This window comes from Chelon labrosus (genome assembly GCF_963514085.1).
Source record: "Chelon labrosus genome assembly, chromosome: 12".
In the NCBI taxonomy this organism is placed as follows: domain Eukaryota; kingdom Metazoa; phylum Chordata; class Actinopteri; order Mugiliformes; family Mugilidae; genus Chelon; species Chelon labrosus.
Genome location: NC_140345.1, coordinates 4156141 through 4172758, shown reverse-complemented (window position 1 = coordinate 4172758; position 16618 = coordinate 4156141). Strand labels below are relative to the sequence as shown.

The window sequence follows — 16618 nt, the reverse complement described above, 5'->3', positions numbered from 1 at the left end:
CACAGTGAGCTGGGACAGTTTTTGGTGGAGGAGCTCCGGGACGATGGTGTTGAATGCAGAGCTGAAGTCCACAAATAGGACCCGTGCGTAGGTCCCTGCAGAGTCTAGGTGGTGCAGGATGTAGTGGAGAGCCATGTTGACTGCATCATCCACTGACCTGTTTGCTCTAGGCAAACTGCAGGGGGTCTCGCAGGGGATCCATGATGTCCTTCAGATGGGCCAGCACCAGTCGTTCAAAGGATTTCATGACCACAGATGTCAGGGCGACTGGTCTGTAGTCGTTTAATCCTGTGACAGGGGACTTCTTGGGAACCGGGATGAATGTGGAGCGTTTGAGGCAGGAGGGGACCTCGCACAGCTCCAGGAGGTTGTTGAAGATCTGGGTGAAGATGGGAGCCAGCTGGTCAGCACAGACTTTCAGGCAGGACAGAGACACTCCATCGGGTCCCGGGGCCTTCCTAGTCCTCTGTCTCTGAAAGAGTTGACGCACATCCTGTTCGCAGATCCTCAGCGCAGGCAGGGGGTCGGGTACGGGGGTGGTTTGGGGTGCTGCTAGGCCTTTTGTGATGGAGATGGTGGGGGAAGTGAAAGGTGTGAAAGTCCTTTCAAACCTGGAGTAGAAATCACTGAGGTCCTCAGCCAGGCGGGGGCTCCCCACAGGGTGGGGGGATGGCCCCCCTCGTTGGTAATGGTCTGCAGGCCTTTCCAAACTGCAGAAGAGTCGTTGGCAGAAAAACGGTCCTTCAGTTTTTCAGTGTAGTTCCTCTTTGCTATCTTGATCTCCTTTGTCAGCTTGTTCCTGGCCTGCTTGTACAGGTCCTGATCCCCACTCCTGTAGGCCTCCTCCTTGTCCTGGCGTAGTTGTCTCAGTTCTGCAGTGAACCATGGTTTGTTGTTGTTGAACGTGCAGAAGGTTTTGGTCTGCACGCACATGTCCTCACAAAAGCCAATGTAAGATGTCACAGTGTCAGTCGTTCATCCAGGTCTGAGGCTGCTGCTTCAAAGACGCTCCAATCAGTGCAGTCAAAACAGGCCTGTAACTGCATCTTTGACTCGTCTGTCCATCTCTTCACAGTTTTCACTGCAGGCTTAGCAGATTTCAGCTGTTGCCTGTAGGATGGGATGAGGTGGACCAGGCAGTTGTCAGAAAGTCCCAAAGCAGCGTGGGGGTCAGAGCGATATGCGTCCTTTATTGTGGTATAGCAGTGGTCCAAAGTGTTCATGTCCCTGGTGGGACACGTCACGTGCTGTCTATATTTAGGCATTTTGAGTTTGAGATTTGCTCTGTTAAAATCCCAGAGCAAATCTCAAACTCAAAATGCCTAAATATAGACAGCACGTGACGTGTACCACCAGGGACATGAAAAGGTGAACATGGTCTTCAACAATGCTTAGATGGGCTGTACATGTCAAAGTATGTCCTCATAGATGGCAGGACACCCAGCAGAACATTGCCCAAACCATCACATTGCTTTAGCCTTCCCATAGTGCATCCTGGCACCATGAGTTCCCCAGGTAGGCGACGCACAAGCACCCCGTCACCCATGTGACATAAAAGAAAATGTGACACATCAGTCCAGGCTGTCTGGCAGACACTAACCCCAGTGTGTTAAATTGTTCTGCAATTTAAGCTACAGTAGCTTGTCTGATGGATTGGCCCTCACAGGGCAGAGGTCAAAATCTGGCCCTTGTCAAACTCTCTCAAATCATTCCACTTGCCATTTTCCATTTTTCCTGCTTCTAACATCAACTTTAAGGATCAACTGAGGATCATGCGCAAAATTGCTGCCTAATATATCACCATCCGCTGGCAGGTGTCATTCATTCATTCATTCATTCATTCATTCATTCATCTTCTGTAACCACATGTTCCTGTGGGGGGCTGGAGCCTATCCCAGCTGTCATTGGGCGAGAGGCGGGGTACACCCTGGACAGGTGTCCAGTCTATCACAGGGCTAACACGGAGAGACAGACAACCATTCACACTCACACCTACGACCAGTTTAGAATCACCAACTTAACTAGCATGTCTTTGGATGGTGGGAGGAAGCTGGAGTACCGCGGAGAGAACCCACACAGACACAGGGAGAACATGCAAACTCCACACAGAAAGGCCAGCCGGCCCATGGATTCAAACCCAAAGACCTTCTTGCTGTGAGGCATCAGTGCTAACCACCTCACCACTGTGCCGCCCCTGGCGGGTGTCACAATAATGAAATAATCTGTATTATTCACCTGTCAGTGCTCATAATGTCATGACTGATCAGTGTTTATACCTGTGTGTCTGCTTGCTCTTGCTGGAACCAAACAGTACAAAGACTGTGTTCGAGCAACAGTATTTTCTATAGCCATCCAGCCTTTTGTAAAACATTCATCTGCATGGTCAGTTTGGCTTTTTAAAATGCTACATACTGCAGTAAGAGGTTGGAACAAATTGTAAGTAGATAACATGTAGACAAACTTATGTCCTCACCTTCCAGCTCTTCTAATGCATTTTTTACGTTATCTCATCCTTATCCGTAATCTTTGCTTCTTTTCACTGTTCTCTCTCTGCTTCTTTCTTAAAATTAGTGTGCGAGTTTGTCTGATGACCTGCTTAGACTTCCTTTTTAATGAGGCGGGTTCTGCTCAGTGTCTCTTCCTGTTAAGTGGGTTTTTTTTTCTTGTCACTGTAGCAGCATACATATGCTATCTGTCATTCAGTGCTGCTGTTTATTTAGCGCCACCGGTGGGCCAGTATAAAAGCCACCACCCTTCACTGGCTATTCCTTTTGCGCCTCTGTCGTCACTGGTGTGTCACTTCCGGGTCATAGGTTGTTGGCCCGACAGGTATGGTTGCCCGCTGCTTCACCACACAGGTCGCTCGGTCCTTTCTGTGTGCTCACGGCGTTTGTGTTCGTTTGTAGGGCAGCTGCTCATGTGCTGCTCCGTGTGTCCCGTTTGTGCATGGTACGTGTCCTCCCTTTTTTTTGCCATTGTTGATGCTGTCTGAGGGCTAACGCTAGTGTGGTCACAGGTAAATGCCAGTAGTGGCCGGTCTTCTCTCTACCTCCCTCCTCCGGTGCGAATGGGTGTGTCCCTAAACAGGCATGTGTGTTAACTATAGCAACCAACTGCAGTATTTACCGTTAAACGTAGGGACGCTAATGGTATGTTTTCTATTAGTAGGTGTAACGTGCGATCAGCTGATTGGGGACGCAGCTGCTTTGTCCTGCTTTAAACATTGAGACTCTGTTGCGTCTGTTCTGCTCTGTTTAATTGTTTTGCTTTGCTTAACCTCGACGCTGCTTGTATGAGACAGTCCCCACGCTGCTTGGTTGCGTGGCTGCTCTTGCTCCACTCTGCCCGGACTCATCTGGCGTCTGCGGCCCACGCCATGCCCCAGAGCAACTCTGTCAGACTCAAGCCTGGGTGTTTTAACTAGGGCCTGGCTTCCGTGTGTGTGTGTGTGTGTGTGTGTGTGTGTGTGTGTGGAGGAGTGTTGGGTTATTTGAGTAATTTTGTTATTTTGAATTGATTACTTATTTAAAGTTTTGTTTTCTTTAGTTTGGTGGGCACTTATTGATATTGGTTAAGATTATTTGCCCTTTTGTTTTGTGATTGGTTCATTAATCTATTTATTTCTCTTTTTCAGTTGCTGGAGACTGGTGGTGGCGGTGCTGGTGCCCAGGTGGTGGTATCCCTTCCTGTCTGCTGTGTCTGGGGAAGCGGGTTTCACTAAACTGAGTGTGTGTCACGTATATTGGGTGTTTTTGAGTTGATTTCTTCTTTTGGTGATTCCCCCCCCTGCACTAAGCCCCTGTCCATACACTCGGCTCCAGCCCCCTTTTGTTTAATTTCCCTGTTTTGATTTTCTTTTGTATGAATGAAATTGAAATATTTTAAACTAATTATTTAACAATAAAATTGTTTATCTATAAATACCTGAACCACGTCTCGTGCCTTACTGAGTAAACTTACCTGTGTGCTCTCTGAGTGAAATTCCCAGGATGGTGTTGTCGGTTCCTTTCCCTAATTTGGTTATTGGTCAAATTCTAAGGTTTAATTTCTTTGTTTTCACTTTATCCTTGCCACATCACCATCACCTTCTTGTTTGCTCTGGGGGTTTAGTAAAGCGCCTTGGGACGGTTTGTGTTTTTATTGACGCTAAATAGACAAAATTGGTCTCATACCTGTTTACTTGTTTGTTTTTTTTTTTTTTTTTTTTTTTTTTTTTATTAGTTTGTGTGTTTGTTGGCTCTTTAGTCTCCTGCCAGTTTTTTTTTTTTTTTTTTTTTTTTGCATGGCCAGTGTACTGTCAGCCAATCACCCTCCTTACTCACTTTTCATACCTATTACCTTTGCATTGAATACTCCTTGTGTTGAAACCTTTCCTGATGTTGTTTTTTTGCCAAAGCCTCCCAGCTTCTCATCTGTTGTCTACATTTGAGCTGTTACCTGTGTCTTGGTCTTCACAACTTGTGTATTTCCTGCCCCTGATTGACGTTTTCCTTTTCAAGAGAAAGAATTCTGTTTTGGTACACTCACTCTGGCTACCTCTGATCATTTCGCAACAACTCACAATCTATATGAACCAATAATCGGCTGCTATAACTCAGACCACCGACATCCTGATCAGAAACCAACTCACATGTTTCATGTTAACAGAGTCCTGTCCTGCTGTTCACCATGGTGTGTTTTACCAGTATTGCCACCAGATGTCACAAAAATCAAAGACAAAGTCCTACATACCAGGGCTGGAGTACTTACAATGGACCATGTGCTGCTGTACAAATCTCACAAATCAACATTTGGAATGATTATGAAAATAAACCAAAGCCATCCCAACTGAGAGTGCAATGACAATTTCCAGCCATGTTTCAGTTCTTTACAAATGCATATTTTGGCCTACAATACCCAAAGAAAGTAAAAGTTACAAAAAAATGTAAAAAAGAAAAAAAGTGGTACTTCTTGTGGAGTCAGTAACAACTATCAAATGATGTCCAAGACAGTGAAGATTAAAAAAAAAACAAAAGAGAAAAAATAAAAATAAGAGCTTGACTTCTGAGAACAAGGTTCCCTTTTATTTCTCCAGTTTCACTGCAGCTGATGCAGAAGTTCTGCTGTGGTCTTTTACAGTAAGCACAGTGGAGCTTGACTGTGGTTGAGTGTGGTTTGAGGCAGTTCTATTGACTGTTCAGCGTGGCCCTTAAAAAGCAGACATTTGATGGAGGGTGAGGGAAATGCCCGACTGACATCTGACTGAATCAAATACCCAGAGTGATTTAGGATCCTTGGTACTCTTCCACATGCAAAACAGCACGTGCAGTACTGTTAGCTGACAGAGTGGAATATAACCATATTTTTTAAATGGAGGACGGAGTGATCACAATTTTGTTTGTATACTTAGAGTTAAAGTTTCAAGTGACCTCTTCTGCCGCATTCAACATGACAAATGTGGCTGCTTCAGTGCCATTGTGGTTGTGTTTAGGCCAGGTGATAAGTGAGGGAGGCAAACTCAACGCTACAGCTCAGACTTTAAGTGGACATTTGAAATTCTATGAAATCACTCGTCTTAACATAGAAGTCAGTACATTTAACTTGTTTTTCAAGATTCAAGTCACGTTTGTACTTCCTCACTGTGTTCATAAAAAACACAAAGAGGTGTGAAATACTGTTTCTCTTAATCCCACTGTGCTACATACATGCTGACAAGACACAATAACTGCTGTAACTGCAACTACTGCTGTACTACTCTATAACATATGACGACACAGAATACAAAAAGATTTTGTACAGAAGATATACAGAACTTCAAACTATACAGTGAATGTACAGCACTACTGATATAGCGAACTGTACACTGTTATTGCTAATTACAACCACACAGGATAGCTGTACGTTTAAGAGCTACGTTATTGGCAAATACGACTGTACAAGCTAATCGCAGATACAGGACATTTAACTAAAGTGCACAGCATTATTGTCATATACACAGAATGAGCTGTTATGTCTTTGGTCACCGACTTAATGCATAGCAAGGAAGTGAAAGAGCAGTCCCCACCACTGATAAGACGCATAAAAGAATGGCAGTCAGTGGTTTTCGACTTCCTTCTCTGCAGCAGCCGTACAGGTTGCAGCAGATAAAAATATAAATGCTGAGTTTTGTCCTCAGTTGGCGGTAATGTTTCCTGTGATGTGACAGTTCTCTCTTGTTCCTCTCCACATGCAGGTGGATTTAAGATCAGAGCTGGTATCTGAGGACCTTTTACTATTATGTGAAGAGGAAGCATATATACGTTTAGAAGAAATGTAGTGATGACAGTGATGGAGGGATCAGGTGAGAAGTCATAAGGTTCATTAGAGGGTGTAATATGGACAGTAGCTTTTTCCTACCAATGTCCTTAAAGCCTGGACAATGGCCTATTTGTAGTTTAAACAGTGGTTAATATAGAATGAAGTTGCCACTTTATTATATAAGTCTAGCTTAGGCAGTCCGATTAAATGTGTGTGTGTGTGTGTACGGGTGGGGCGGGTTGCTTCAGAGCTGAGGCTTATCGGTGGACAGGAGCTACGTCAGGGAAGGCTCACCCCAAACACACAAAGCTAACACACACACTTGAACAAGCAAACAGGGGGGTACACAGTGAAGGAGATGCACGGCCAAGGGGAACAGCAGTTAAAAGGCTCAGAGATCCACGGGCAAACAGAGTCCAAAGGCACAGGTCCCAGAGGCAGATCAGGTAAAAAGTCGAAGAAGGTAAAACCAAAGCAAAAAGTGACGGCAAAGCAAAAAGGCCAAGCCAAAAAAGGAGCACTCCAATAAGGCGAAGCAGCAGCGTGTGGAAATGTGTCAACAGCCGTGCAGTGTAGCTTCCAGCATGGCTAATAGGCCCCAACAACTCCTGTGGTACATATTGAAACATCCTTTAACAGAGAAAATAACTGACAAATGATCATATTACGTAAAGGACAGTACATACCAATAGGCAGTATTTAGACTCAGGAGAGAACTAAAACACAGGACACAGGAGTCCGTGGAGGAGAAATTTCTCATATCTGCAATGTCATGGAGGTCATGCAACCTGGAACAAGGGAGGCATGCGTTCAGAGTCAGCAAACAGCTTCCTGTTATTATGGTGATTCTGCAGCTAATTGGCTAGCGGCAGACCAATCAAAAGCACACAGCAACAGACCTGAATAGACAGAGGGAGGTATGCTGCCTGCTACACTAGCAAACATTTCTGAAATGCTACTGAACCTCTTAGAGGAAGATGCTATTTGCAGCAGCGTCTGACCATCATGTCAGTTTCCTCTGATTTCAGAGACTGAAGATGAACTGAACTGAGACTGAAGCATAGTTTAACATAAATAAAGACAGTTGAGAGATCAAATTTTATAATGATTTTAGTAGCTAAGACAATGCAATTTCAGCAGCGAGATGCAGTGAGGATGTGGCTCCTCATGCTCTCAGTCTGACCCCTGAGTCGGTCTCTCGAGAGGTGTCTTCATTCCTCTTATTTTTATTATTAGAACGGCACTAAACTATTGGACCAGAAACAACAGCTGAAAACACAGATGTCAATACAGGATGTTGCACGTTCACATGCTGTTAATAAATTTGCCTACTACCTTCCCTGGGGGAGTGTAAACATTTCTTCTGTGACTACAGCCTGCCATTTTGGTCAAGCAAACCCGAACGTTTGAGAAATACATATAAATGATTAAATAAAGATAAATGTTTCTCTTAATCTCCTGACCACTTCTCTCCAGCGAACTCTGCTCCGTGGCCATAAACAGACTCTTCCTCTTCACCTTTTCTATCTCTTCCGGGTAGAAAATTCATTGTGACTTTGTCACACAAGTGTAATTTAAAACACTTTGTAATGAAAAGTAACTATTTCAGTTTACCTTTAGAAAGGGGAAGTCTGGAACAGTCAAACACAAAAAAACAAAAGAAACCCACTCTGGTTTTCTTGAGAAACCCACCCACCAGTGCTTATTCTATTCTCATGTCTGGATTGTCAATACACATTGGTCATACACTGTATAGCTTCTTTTTATTTCCCATCTGCAGTATAAGTCAGAGTACATGCTATGCAAATTAGTACGTGCTCAGCAGTTGCAGTGCCAGATGGAGAGCGGCGGCCTAATACATATTGGCGTGTATGGAAAAAAGAAAAGAAAAAAGTTTCTGTCATTGAATGAAGTATCTGCAGAATCAAGCAGAGTGCTGTATGTGCATGCTTCCCATTTTCTTCACGTTTTTGCATTTGCACACTGGACAAAACCTGTAGTCGCTGTACTATTTCTTTATGTATTTCTACTTCCTTAGAGAGCGTGACTATAATTTTCAGCATCTTTTAACTTCCTGTTCTCGTGTCGCGCTAAAAGCACTTGACCAACTCTCACCTATGAACACCTACGCAGTGAAAAACCCAAGACAAGCAACAGAAGCAGTCCTTCAGTGTAGACAGTCAGGGTTCGGTTTTGTGTGAAGCTGACAAAGTTGTTAACAGGAAGGAGCAGTAGGCTGGTCTCCTGAGCGCAGCCACAAAAGCAGCTTTAAAAAATGGTTTGAAACGAACTAAGAACGTAGCTGAAATTTGTGTGGAACGGCTTAATTAAGTTCAGTCAACATCCGGTGACATCCGATCAAGTCATTGTCTTCAAAATAACGACACATTCACTCTGTTTATTTTCAATGGAACGTCAGCTGCATTTATTTGAATACACAGTGTAATTATACACAAAGCAGGTCATGTAAAACTGGAGCTGTGTGGGTTTATCACATTATGTACATGGCATAAGTGTCACCTGCCATGGTTATTGAACTGGCAGTTGAATGAATAGAGCAGCACAGTCGCTAACAGCTTCAGCTAATCCCTGGCAATGGAGAAAGTGCACACACACACACACACACACACACACACATTACAAAGTAACACACCATCACGTCAGAACACATTGCTTGAGCAACGTATGCCCAAGAACTTCATTCCATTTGCCAGCTGATCACTTTCCCATCCAGACACTTTTAAACACCTCTACCAAGTGTCTGCCTTAGATAAAAACGCAACCAGAAATTAAGACACTTAATGAAACAATACCGTAAACTTAAAAAAATTAATCTACACTAAAATTAAACAGCAAATGAACATGGTTTTAGTCTTTTTTTTTTTTTAAATATAGCATATAGAAGCAAACCCACTCTGGAAACAAAATGTAATATATGAAAAATACAAAACTTTAACAGTTTAACACTTTAAATGGTAAATAGTCTTGTATTTATATGGCACTTTTCTACATATTGCTACTTAAATTGCATTTACGGCCACAGTGACATATCTACCTGTTTGCTCACACAAGCACACACACATTTACATACCAGTGCACTGGGAGCAACGGGGGGTTCAGTGTCTTGCTCAAGAACACTTTGGCACGCGGTTCGTGGACAACCCGCTCTACCTACTGAGTCACAGCCACCCCTTTTTCCTGTATTTTTCACTCCCATCCACTTGTTTAAGTCTTATTGTCTGTAAATGCTTCACTTTTTGTGAAGTGGATTCTACTTAACGAAAAATAAAGCCTCTTTCGATGTCACACATCTAAACGGTTATTTCTGTGCTATTCACCAAAAAAAAAAAAAAATTTTATATTATTATTTTTTTTTTTAAATTAAAATAGTACCCTACACAACTTCTCCATCCCCATCCTTTAATTCATCCACTGTGGAATACAGTGCTGCATCTTCACCTCCGTCCTCCTCAGCTGGCACTATCCCCATCTCATTACCCTCATCTATCATCCCCTGATTCTCTTCACTGCCCTCCAACATTTCACCATCGTCCCCAGCATTGTCCAGCCTTTCCTGGATTTCTTCTTTCTTAATTTCGGCGTACTCCGTCTCCGTGTCTTGCAGCTCTCCCGCCTCTGAGGGATTCTTCCTTTTCACCAAGGAGAAATCTATGTCTGAGTACTCCACCTCTTTGGTGTTCGTGTCGCCATCAGGTGCTGACTGCTCAGCAGACTCAGCTTCACCTTCCGCTGCTTCAGCTGCTAGGTTGTAGATCCCATTATCGACTGCTCCTTCATCAGCATCCATCTGTTGGGTACAGTACAGAAATGATGGGTAATTTGCTACCTGATACAAGCCAGCCAGGCTGCACAGTAAATGCATTTAATACTTTGAACCACCCTTATACACAAAACAAGTCCTTAAAACAAGCTTTGGCTCAAAAATGTACTCTTCTGATAACCAAGACAGGGATGATGATCACCATCACTAATGTGCTCATCTGACTTGCTATGAGGCACTCCATGGCTCCAGTCCCCTTTCGGCCTTCAGAACTGTCCGACAAGAAAAAGTCACGGCGTCTATCATGTTTTTGTGAAACTGTAATCTTTCATCAGAATGCCATGTTTCTTTTTTAGCTGGAGCATCAGAAACTTTTCTCAACTTCCTAGGTTTTAGTTAATTTGTTCTGCCCATACCCCCCAACATGGGAATGTCATCAGATGCTACTTTTAAAATACCAGTATACCACAAAATAGAGGGAGACTTTATCTGGCACTGATCACCATAGTCACTGTCAACAGACATTCATTTATGTGAAAATCCCTGGCTAGGGTCTGGGTTATAGTGCAATGATGACAACAAAAGGAAGACATGATGCTGACTGTGGCATCGCTGCAAGTTGATTCTCATACTGTTAAATGAGAGAAGAGCAGCGTATGACAGCCTATGTATTATATTCATATTCCAGCAAGCTACTTATACTAACATAACAAAAAAAAATAATATTATTTATAATATTAAATACCAGTGGAACAGCTTGAGTGGTCACCATCTCCAGGTCCTCGGCCAGATACCCAGATCTCTTCTTTTTTCTTCTAGCAAGAAATACAATTGAAAAGGAATAAATTAAATATTTAAAGGATTATTGGAAGACAAGACAGGACATTTACTGGAGGTGGCACAGTGGCACTGTCTGCAGGGGTTAAATACGTTCTACATGTCCTATATGTAATAGTCACCATGTTGTATGTTTGACTCTATATTGGCATTATAACGTATTAATACTGGATTACAGATGTATTTAGACATAAACAGAAGACAAAGTGCTTGAGATTCCAGCCTCTGCAAACGATTATATACCATGAGCCAAAAGATGCCAATTATGACCATGTACGAATGAAGCAAGTACTAATTAATTCTTTATAATGCCGCTAACAATGATGATGCTCAGTATAAATGAGGCAGGACTAAAGGTACTATGACAACGAGAGTGAGAACCTGTGAGAGCTGTTTTGCCAGCTTGCAAAGCAGTGGCCATAAGGTTGTGGATCATTGGTGTATATGAACATGAATTAATATATGCTTGGATCTACAAAGACACTTTAATGGAACACTTTGAAAATGGTAATTTAAGCAAATTGCCATAACACAAATTTACTCTCTTATTACTTTTGTTAATACAAGAATAAAGTGTAACGTTTGAAAAAAGAAAAGCTATTTACATGTGTCAAAAAGCATCACAGTAGTGCACAGATGAACATAAAAGTTCAAAAACCGTACCTGTGGCATTTTACTGCCAAACAAGCGACGACTGATGATAGAAGGATCCCAATCAAAACCCCAGTCCCAAATGGGATGAGGACGGTTGGTTGTTTAACAGTCTCTAACAGTTGTAGGAATAGATCTGGAATCAAGAGGGACAGAGTGGTGGTCAAAGTATTTCTTGTTCAGAGTAACTGAAAAAATAAATAAATAAATTAACACGAAATGAAAACATCTTAAAGCAGTGGTCTAGCTGGAGGGAGGTATTTTAGTTGTGGACACTTACCATTTGATGAGTATTCCTTCGCTGGGTTGGTAAGATTTCCTTTTGTTTCCCCAACACTATTACTGCTGATACACTCTATCGAGGTGTTTATATTGTCTTTCACAGACACAGTGATGGTGCTGTTAACCTTAGAGTTAGAGACCTTGGTACTGACATGGTACTCTTGGTAGCGCTCCAACAGCAGCCATTTGATGGTTGGTAAAGGTAAACCCTCAGAGACACACTCACAGGTCAGGACCCCTGACTGGACCACACATGCAGAGCTATTCAAGATCCTTGGACGAACTACAAACACAGAAGAAGAATCACAGCACAGTAAGATCCTATGAGACTGGAAGCCCTCAAAATGACTCATTATGTAGAAGATGTTTCTGTAATGAATTATGTTGGTGAGAGTTCAATATGTAAGACAATAACCCTCTATATTATTAACTTCAGTGACATACAGTGCAGTGATAGTTGACTTTTAAAGGTCCTCTCATAATGAAGATACTACATGACAATAAGAACACAATAAACGCATGTTTGCTGAACATTTATAAAATGAACTCACATGGTAGGCTAATGTTGATGTGTTTCCTCAGGGTTTCGTTCTGATACTTGGCTTCACAGGTGTACTGTCCAGAGTCTTCTGCTGTCACGTTACGGATGATAAGAGGGGCTTGTGTTTGTGTTTCATTTCCAGTTTCTGTTTTGTTAGAGCCAGATTTAGTCCACTTTATTGAAGACACAGGGAAGCTATCGATACTGCAGGTTAGATTCAGAGCATCACCCTCCTTTACAGTTGTAATTCCATGGATTTGTAGTTCCTTAACATCTGAAAAACATATGCCAATGGAGAAATGGACATGAAAAAGTGTCTGAATAATGGAACACTGAACTAGGTGGAATTTCTGACCTCTAGTCAGACACAATATATTTGAGTTAAAGCTGTTCACACTAGATTAAGGTCAAATATTTAAGACTCAATTGTTTCTACAAAAGGACCCAAACATTTTAAATCACTGTCTGAGTTCTGAAACCTGAAACACTTACAGTGGAGTTTCAGGATACCTTTTTTTTTTTTTTTTTAACATTTCACAAATTTAAGAATTATTTGAGAGAATTATTATTACTATAAACTACTCACAGGTCACATTAAGAGTTATTGTCTCCTCTGTAGTTGCTCCACCTGTGAAGCTGACCTTACAGGTGATATTCGTGCCGTGGTGTTCAGCTGAAGAGTTAAAGGTCAAAGTTGAGCTGTGTCTCTGTGTGACAGCAGTCACATTCTCAGTCTGGTAAGCAGTGATGTTTCCTGTCCACATCCAGGTGATTGTAGGAACAGATCCAGAGCAGAGAACAGTGCAGGTCAGTGTGGTCTGCTGTCCCTCTGTCAGTGGACGACTTATCATCACTGTGGGCTTCTGATCTAACGGGAGAATAGAGAAAGAGCAAGAGGATGATTTGATCTGTGATATAAAATGTAGGGATTATTGGCATCAACATGCACGACAAATATTATCAGGTACTTTGTTAAACATTTAAGTCTTGACAAATATGTATGAGGTCCTATGAGTCTCCATTTAAATATGATTAAACATTACTTTCAGTTCAGGCTTCATTACAGGTTAACCCAAAGTTCTCATCAAAACTGTCTGCAGTAACAACACAGGACCTGATTTCCAAAAATAAAATGCTTTTGTCTGAGCATCACACATATTCACAAAAATGAGTATCTTTTGTAGTGTAGTTCAGAAACTTCACAGTACTCAAAATCCCCACACATGCAACCATTCTTGTTACTAGAAGCTCTGAGTTCATATGAATCAGAGTCTGACTGAGGTCATTGATGGTGATGCTGCAGTTCCCCTTCACCAACACCCATCCTTCAAACTCTTTTTCAACAATTTTACTTTTTTGGAGGTAAATATTGATGTGTCAGATGTATCCTTGTAACAAAGTATACTTTTGTCTTCATAGCCAGCTTCAGTAGTGAAAGAACACGGTACAACCAAACAGAGTCCATCCTTTGCTGTTACTTTACCTTCACTTGAGTTGTTTTTATTTTGGCAATCTTCTGCACCTAAAAATGCAAAGAGGAGGCAAACATAGAAAGTATTAAGACTGACTAAACATAACTAAACACACACACACACACCCACGCACACACACACACACACACATATATATATATAAGATGAACGTGCAATATGGATTTTAGGCTTAGCTTCAGGGTCAGTTCTCTGTCTATTTAATCTTAACAGCATTACAAGATAATAAAGGATCCACACAGTACCTGATTCACCGTTACAGCCGCACATTAAGAGGAGCATAGTCACCCAGATGAGAACATCCATTCTGATTTAATGATGTGTTCAGTCGGTTACTACACAGAATAAACTCTTTCTTTCCTAAGCACAAACATAGAGAGAGTGCAACATACTGTTCAAAGGATGAAACACCTTCATGGTTGACAGCACAGATTAACATACAGGATTTTGGACGATTAGCAATCTGTAATTACATTAATACATTTGGCTGACATATTGAAATGAAAGTTACAATAGTTCTGAATTAATGATCATTTTAACCGCTTTTACCCCACTTCCACCTTTTAAATGTACAGTCTGACACATATTATATGAAATCAGCAAAGACTAAATTCTGAAGTATAAAAACACTAAAGTGTATTGTTTTAAGTGTAGTGTTTTACCTGTTTTTTTGTCTGAATCTCCTACTCTTTCCTCTTCACTGATCTCTGCTCAGTGTTTCTACTCTCAACTGGCTCTTCTTTTCTTCCTTCTTCTTTTATACTTCCCTTTGCGCTACAAAAAGTTTCCAGGAAGTACCCATACGCACTTCTGGACATTATTTCCTCATTTCCGCTCTCAGACTGATTCAGACTTTCAGACTGTTAAAATATCCCAATAACGTGTTTTTAATGCTCATCTTTAACACTAATGAAATCAGTTGGGAGTTACTTGATCGTCTTGACTGTGAGATGTGAGAAACGTTGAAAAGAGGAAGTAGTATATTTAGGTTTTAGTGTTTTTTTTTTGTTTTTTTTTAATCTTGTTATATATTATGAAACCAACTACCATGACACTGTATGCATGGTGTAATGTGCATCACTATAAGTGCTCTATATTACTGCTTAGTAGCTCTAAAGCGGCAAATAAAGATGATGGTTCTGTGAAGTCTGCTTCTTATTTGCAACACTGTGGTTTTAAAGGTTTTAAAGGTCATTGTGCACATATGTCATTAAGACACGTTTTCAAGTTATTGTTAATTTCATTACCAAATATGACAACATGTATTCACTTTAAGAACTTCCTGTTTGCACTTAACGGTGCTATAACACTTCTTGCTACAAACTGGAAACAATTTTGTCCTTGTATGGCCTGCATATATTCACTGATGAGAACACAGCACAATCTTTTAACTGAGCAGAGTGCACCAGAACAAGAAAGGCTGTTTCAGTTGCTAACAACTCAATGAAGACAATCAGAACAAGTGTCCGATGGTGAACACTGTGGTGCTCGATGTCAGAATGATTTCTGCAACACATTTTGAAAAGGGGAAGTAACGTATTGCTTGATGAACAACAGTTTCAACAGGACTACAGAGGTAAACCGGGGAAAACATTTCACCAATATTATCATCTACAAAGCTAATGTCATTAAGATATTGCTGTTACTATAAAGTTTGATTGTTATTTCTGCACTGCACAGTTTTAAGAAAACACTGCCTTTTGTATTCTATGACACAGAAAGCACAACTCCGGAAGATATCGTTCGGATGTGTCTAACCTTGACTACTCAAGTATTAACCTAAGACTTTATCAAGTGGTTCTTTGAGGTTAAATGCTAATGTCATCATGCAGGCATTTGAGATCTCACTTCCAGAAACAGAGGTCACTTCAACTGCAAGTTACTAAATCTGTGGTGATTCTCTCTGTGAACCTAACCATCTCTGTGGCAGGCTCTGTTCAACGTAGAGTTTTTATCTGTCTCCTGCCAAGCCTGAATGAGCTGTCTGACATGGTGTTTCAGTTCCTCATTCATACTGAACAGTCATCATTAAAGGACTAATCATAGCACATTAAAAATGAAACAGTTATCACAGTGGTGCATGTTAGGTTTGTGGTTTGTGTTCTCCCTGTGTCTGCATGGCCAGGTACTCCAGCTTCCTCCCACTGTCCAAAGAAATGCTGGTTAGGTTCATTGGTGGTCTCTCTGTGTTAGCCCTGCAATGGACAGGCGACCGGTACCCCTGTACCCCTCTCGCCCAGTGACAGCTGGGATAGGCTCCAGCGCCCCCACGATGAGCGACAAGCAATTAAAGAAAATTAATTAATTAATTTATTTTACCCATGGTTAGCTTTTATTCATTTTGCTGTCAGTCAATTGCAGTGGATGGTAAAACAGTTTCTGGATGGGGCTGTTGATAAATTATTTCATGGCAACAGTTACAATAAAAATATTATGCATTTTTACACCCACATCACATAGTCCATACTGGTGAGACATGAAAAATAATAAATGTTTGACACCTGATTTTTAATTATGGTGATTATTCATAATGAAACACGTTGCCATTTGCATCTAATAAAAGCATATTGTTGAACACAAAGTATTTACATTTGTATTATTATATGTACAGATATTATTTATAAGAACAATTAACATGTTTGTTGGAAAGTATGGGAAAAAAAGCAGTTGACTGGTAGAATAATGCTACTTGGTGGGAAATATTTTGTAGACTGATGGGAATATTACACAATTAAAAAGACCTACTGTAAACCAACATAC

General features: G+C 41.3%; 1 protein-coding gene across 2 annotated transcripts; it reads right to left on the bottom strand.

Annotated features, from left to right (window-relative positions):
- Positions 1-7340: 7340 nt before the first annotated feature.
- LOC311497121 (sialic acid-binding Ig-like lectin 5) lies at positions 7341-14836 on the bottom strand. Of its 2 annotated transcripts, XM_084557271.1 has the most exons (9): positions 14521-14836; positions 14104-14218; positions 13852-13890; positions 12955-13236; positions 12379-12642; positions 11826-12110; positions 11558-11681; positions 10803-10872; positions 7341-10084 (listed from the first exon to the last, which is right to left on the bottom strand). In XM_084557271.1, the coding sequence occupies exons 2-9, from the start codon at positions 14162-14164 to the stop codon at positions 9671-9673; spliced, it is 1539 nt and encodes a 512-aa protein (XP_084413397.1). In that variant the 5' UTR covers positions 14165-14218; positions 14521-14836; the 3' UTR covers positions 7341-9670. The 2 variants fall into 2 exon arrangements, with proteins under 2 accessions (XP_084413397.1, XP_084413396.1); XM_084557270.1 differs by having other exon boundaries at positions 14104-14836.
- Between the last annotated feature and the right edge of the window lie 1782 nt (positions 14837-16618).

Excerpts from the sequence above, each read along its gene's own strand:
- LOC311497121 (XM_084557270.1), bottom strand. The coding sequence starts at position 14,164 with ATGGATGTTCTCATCTGGGTGACTATGCTCCTCTTAATGTGCGGCTGT. Across the intron at positions 13,237-13,851 it reads TAAAAACAACTCAAGTGAAG|ATCAGAAGCCCACAGTGATG; the intron begins GTAAAGTAACAG and ends TTCTCCCGTTAG. Across the intron at positions 12,111-12,378 it reads CATCAACATTAGCCTACCAT|TTCGTCCAAGGATCTTGAAT; the intron begins GTGAGTTCATTT and ends CTGTGTTTGTAG.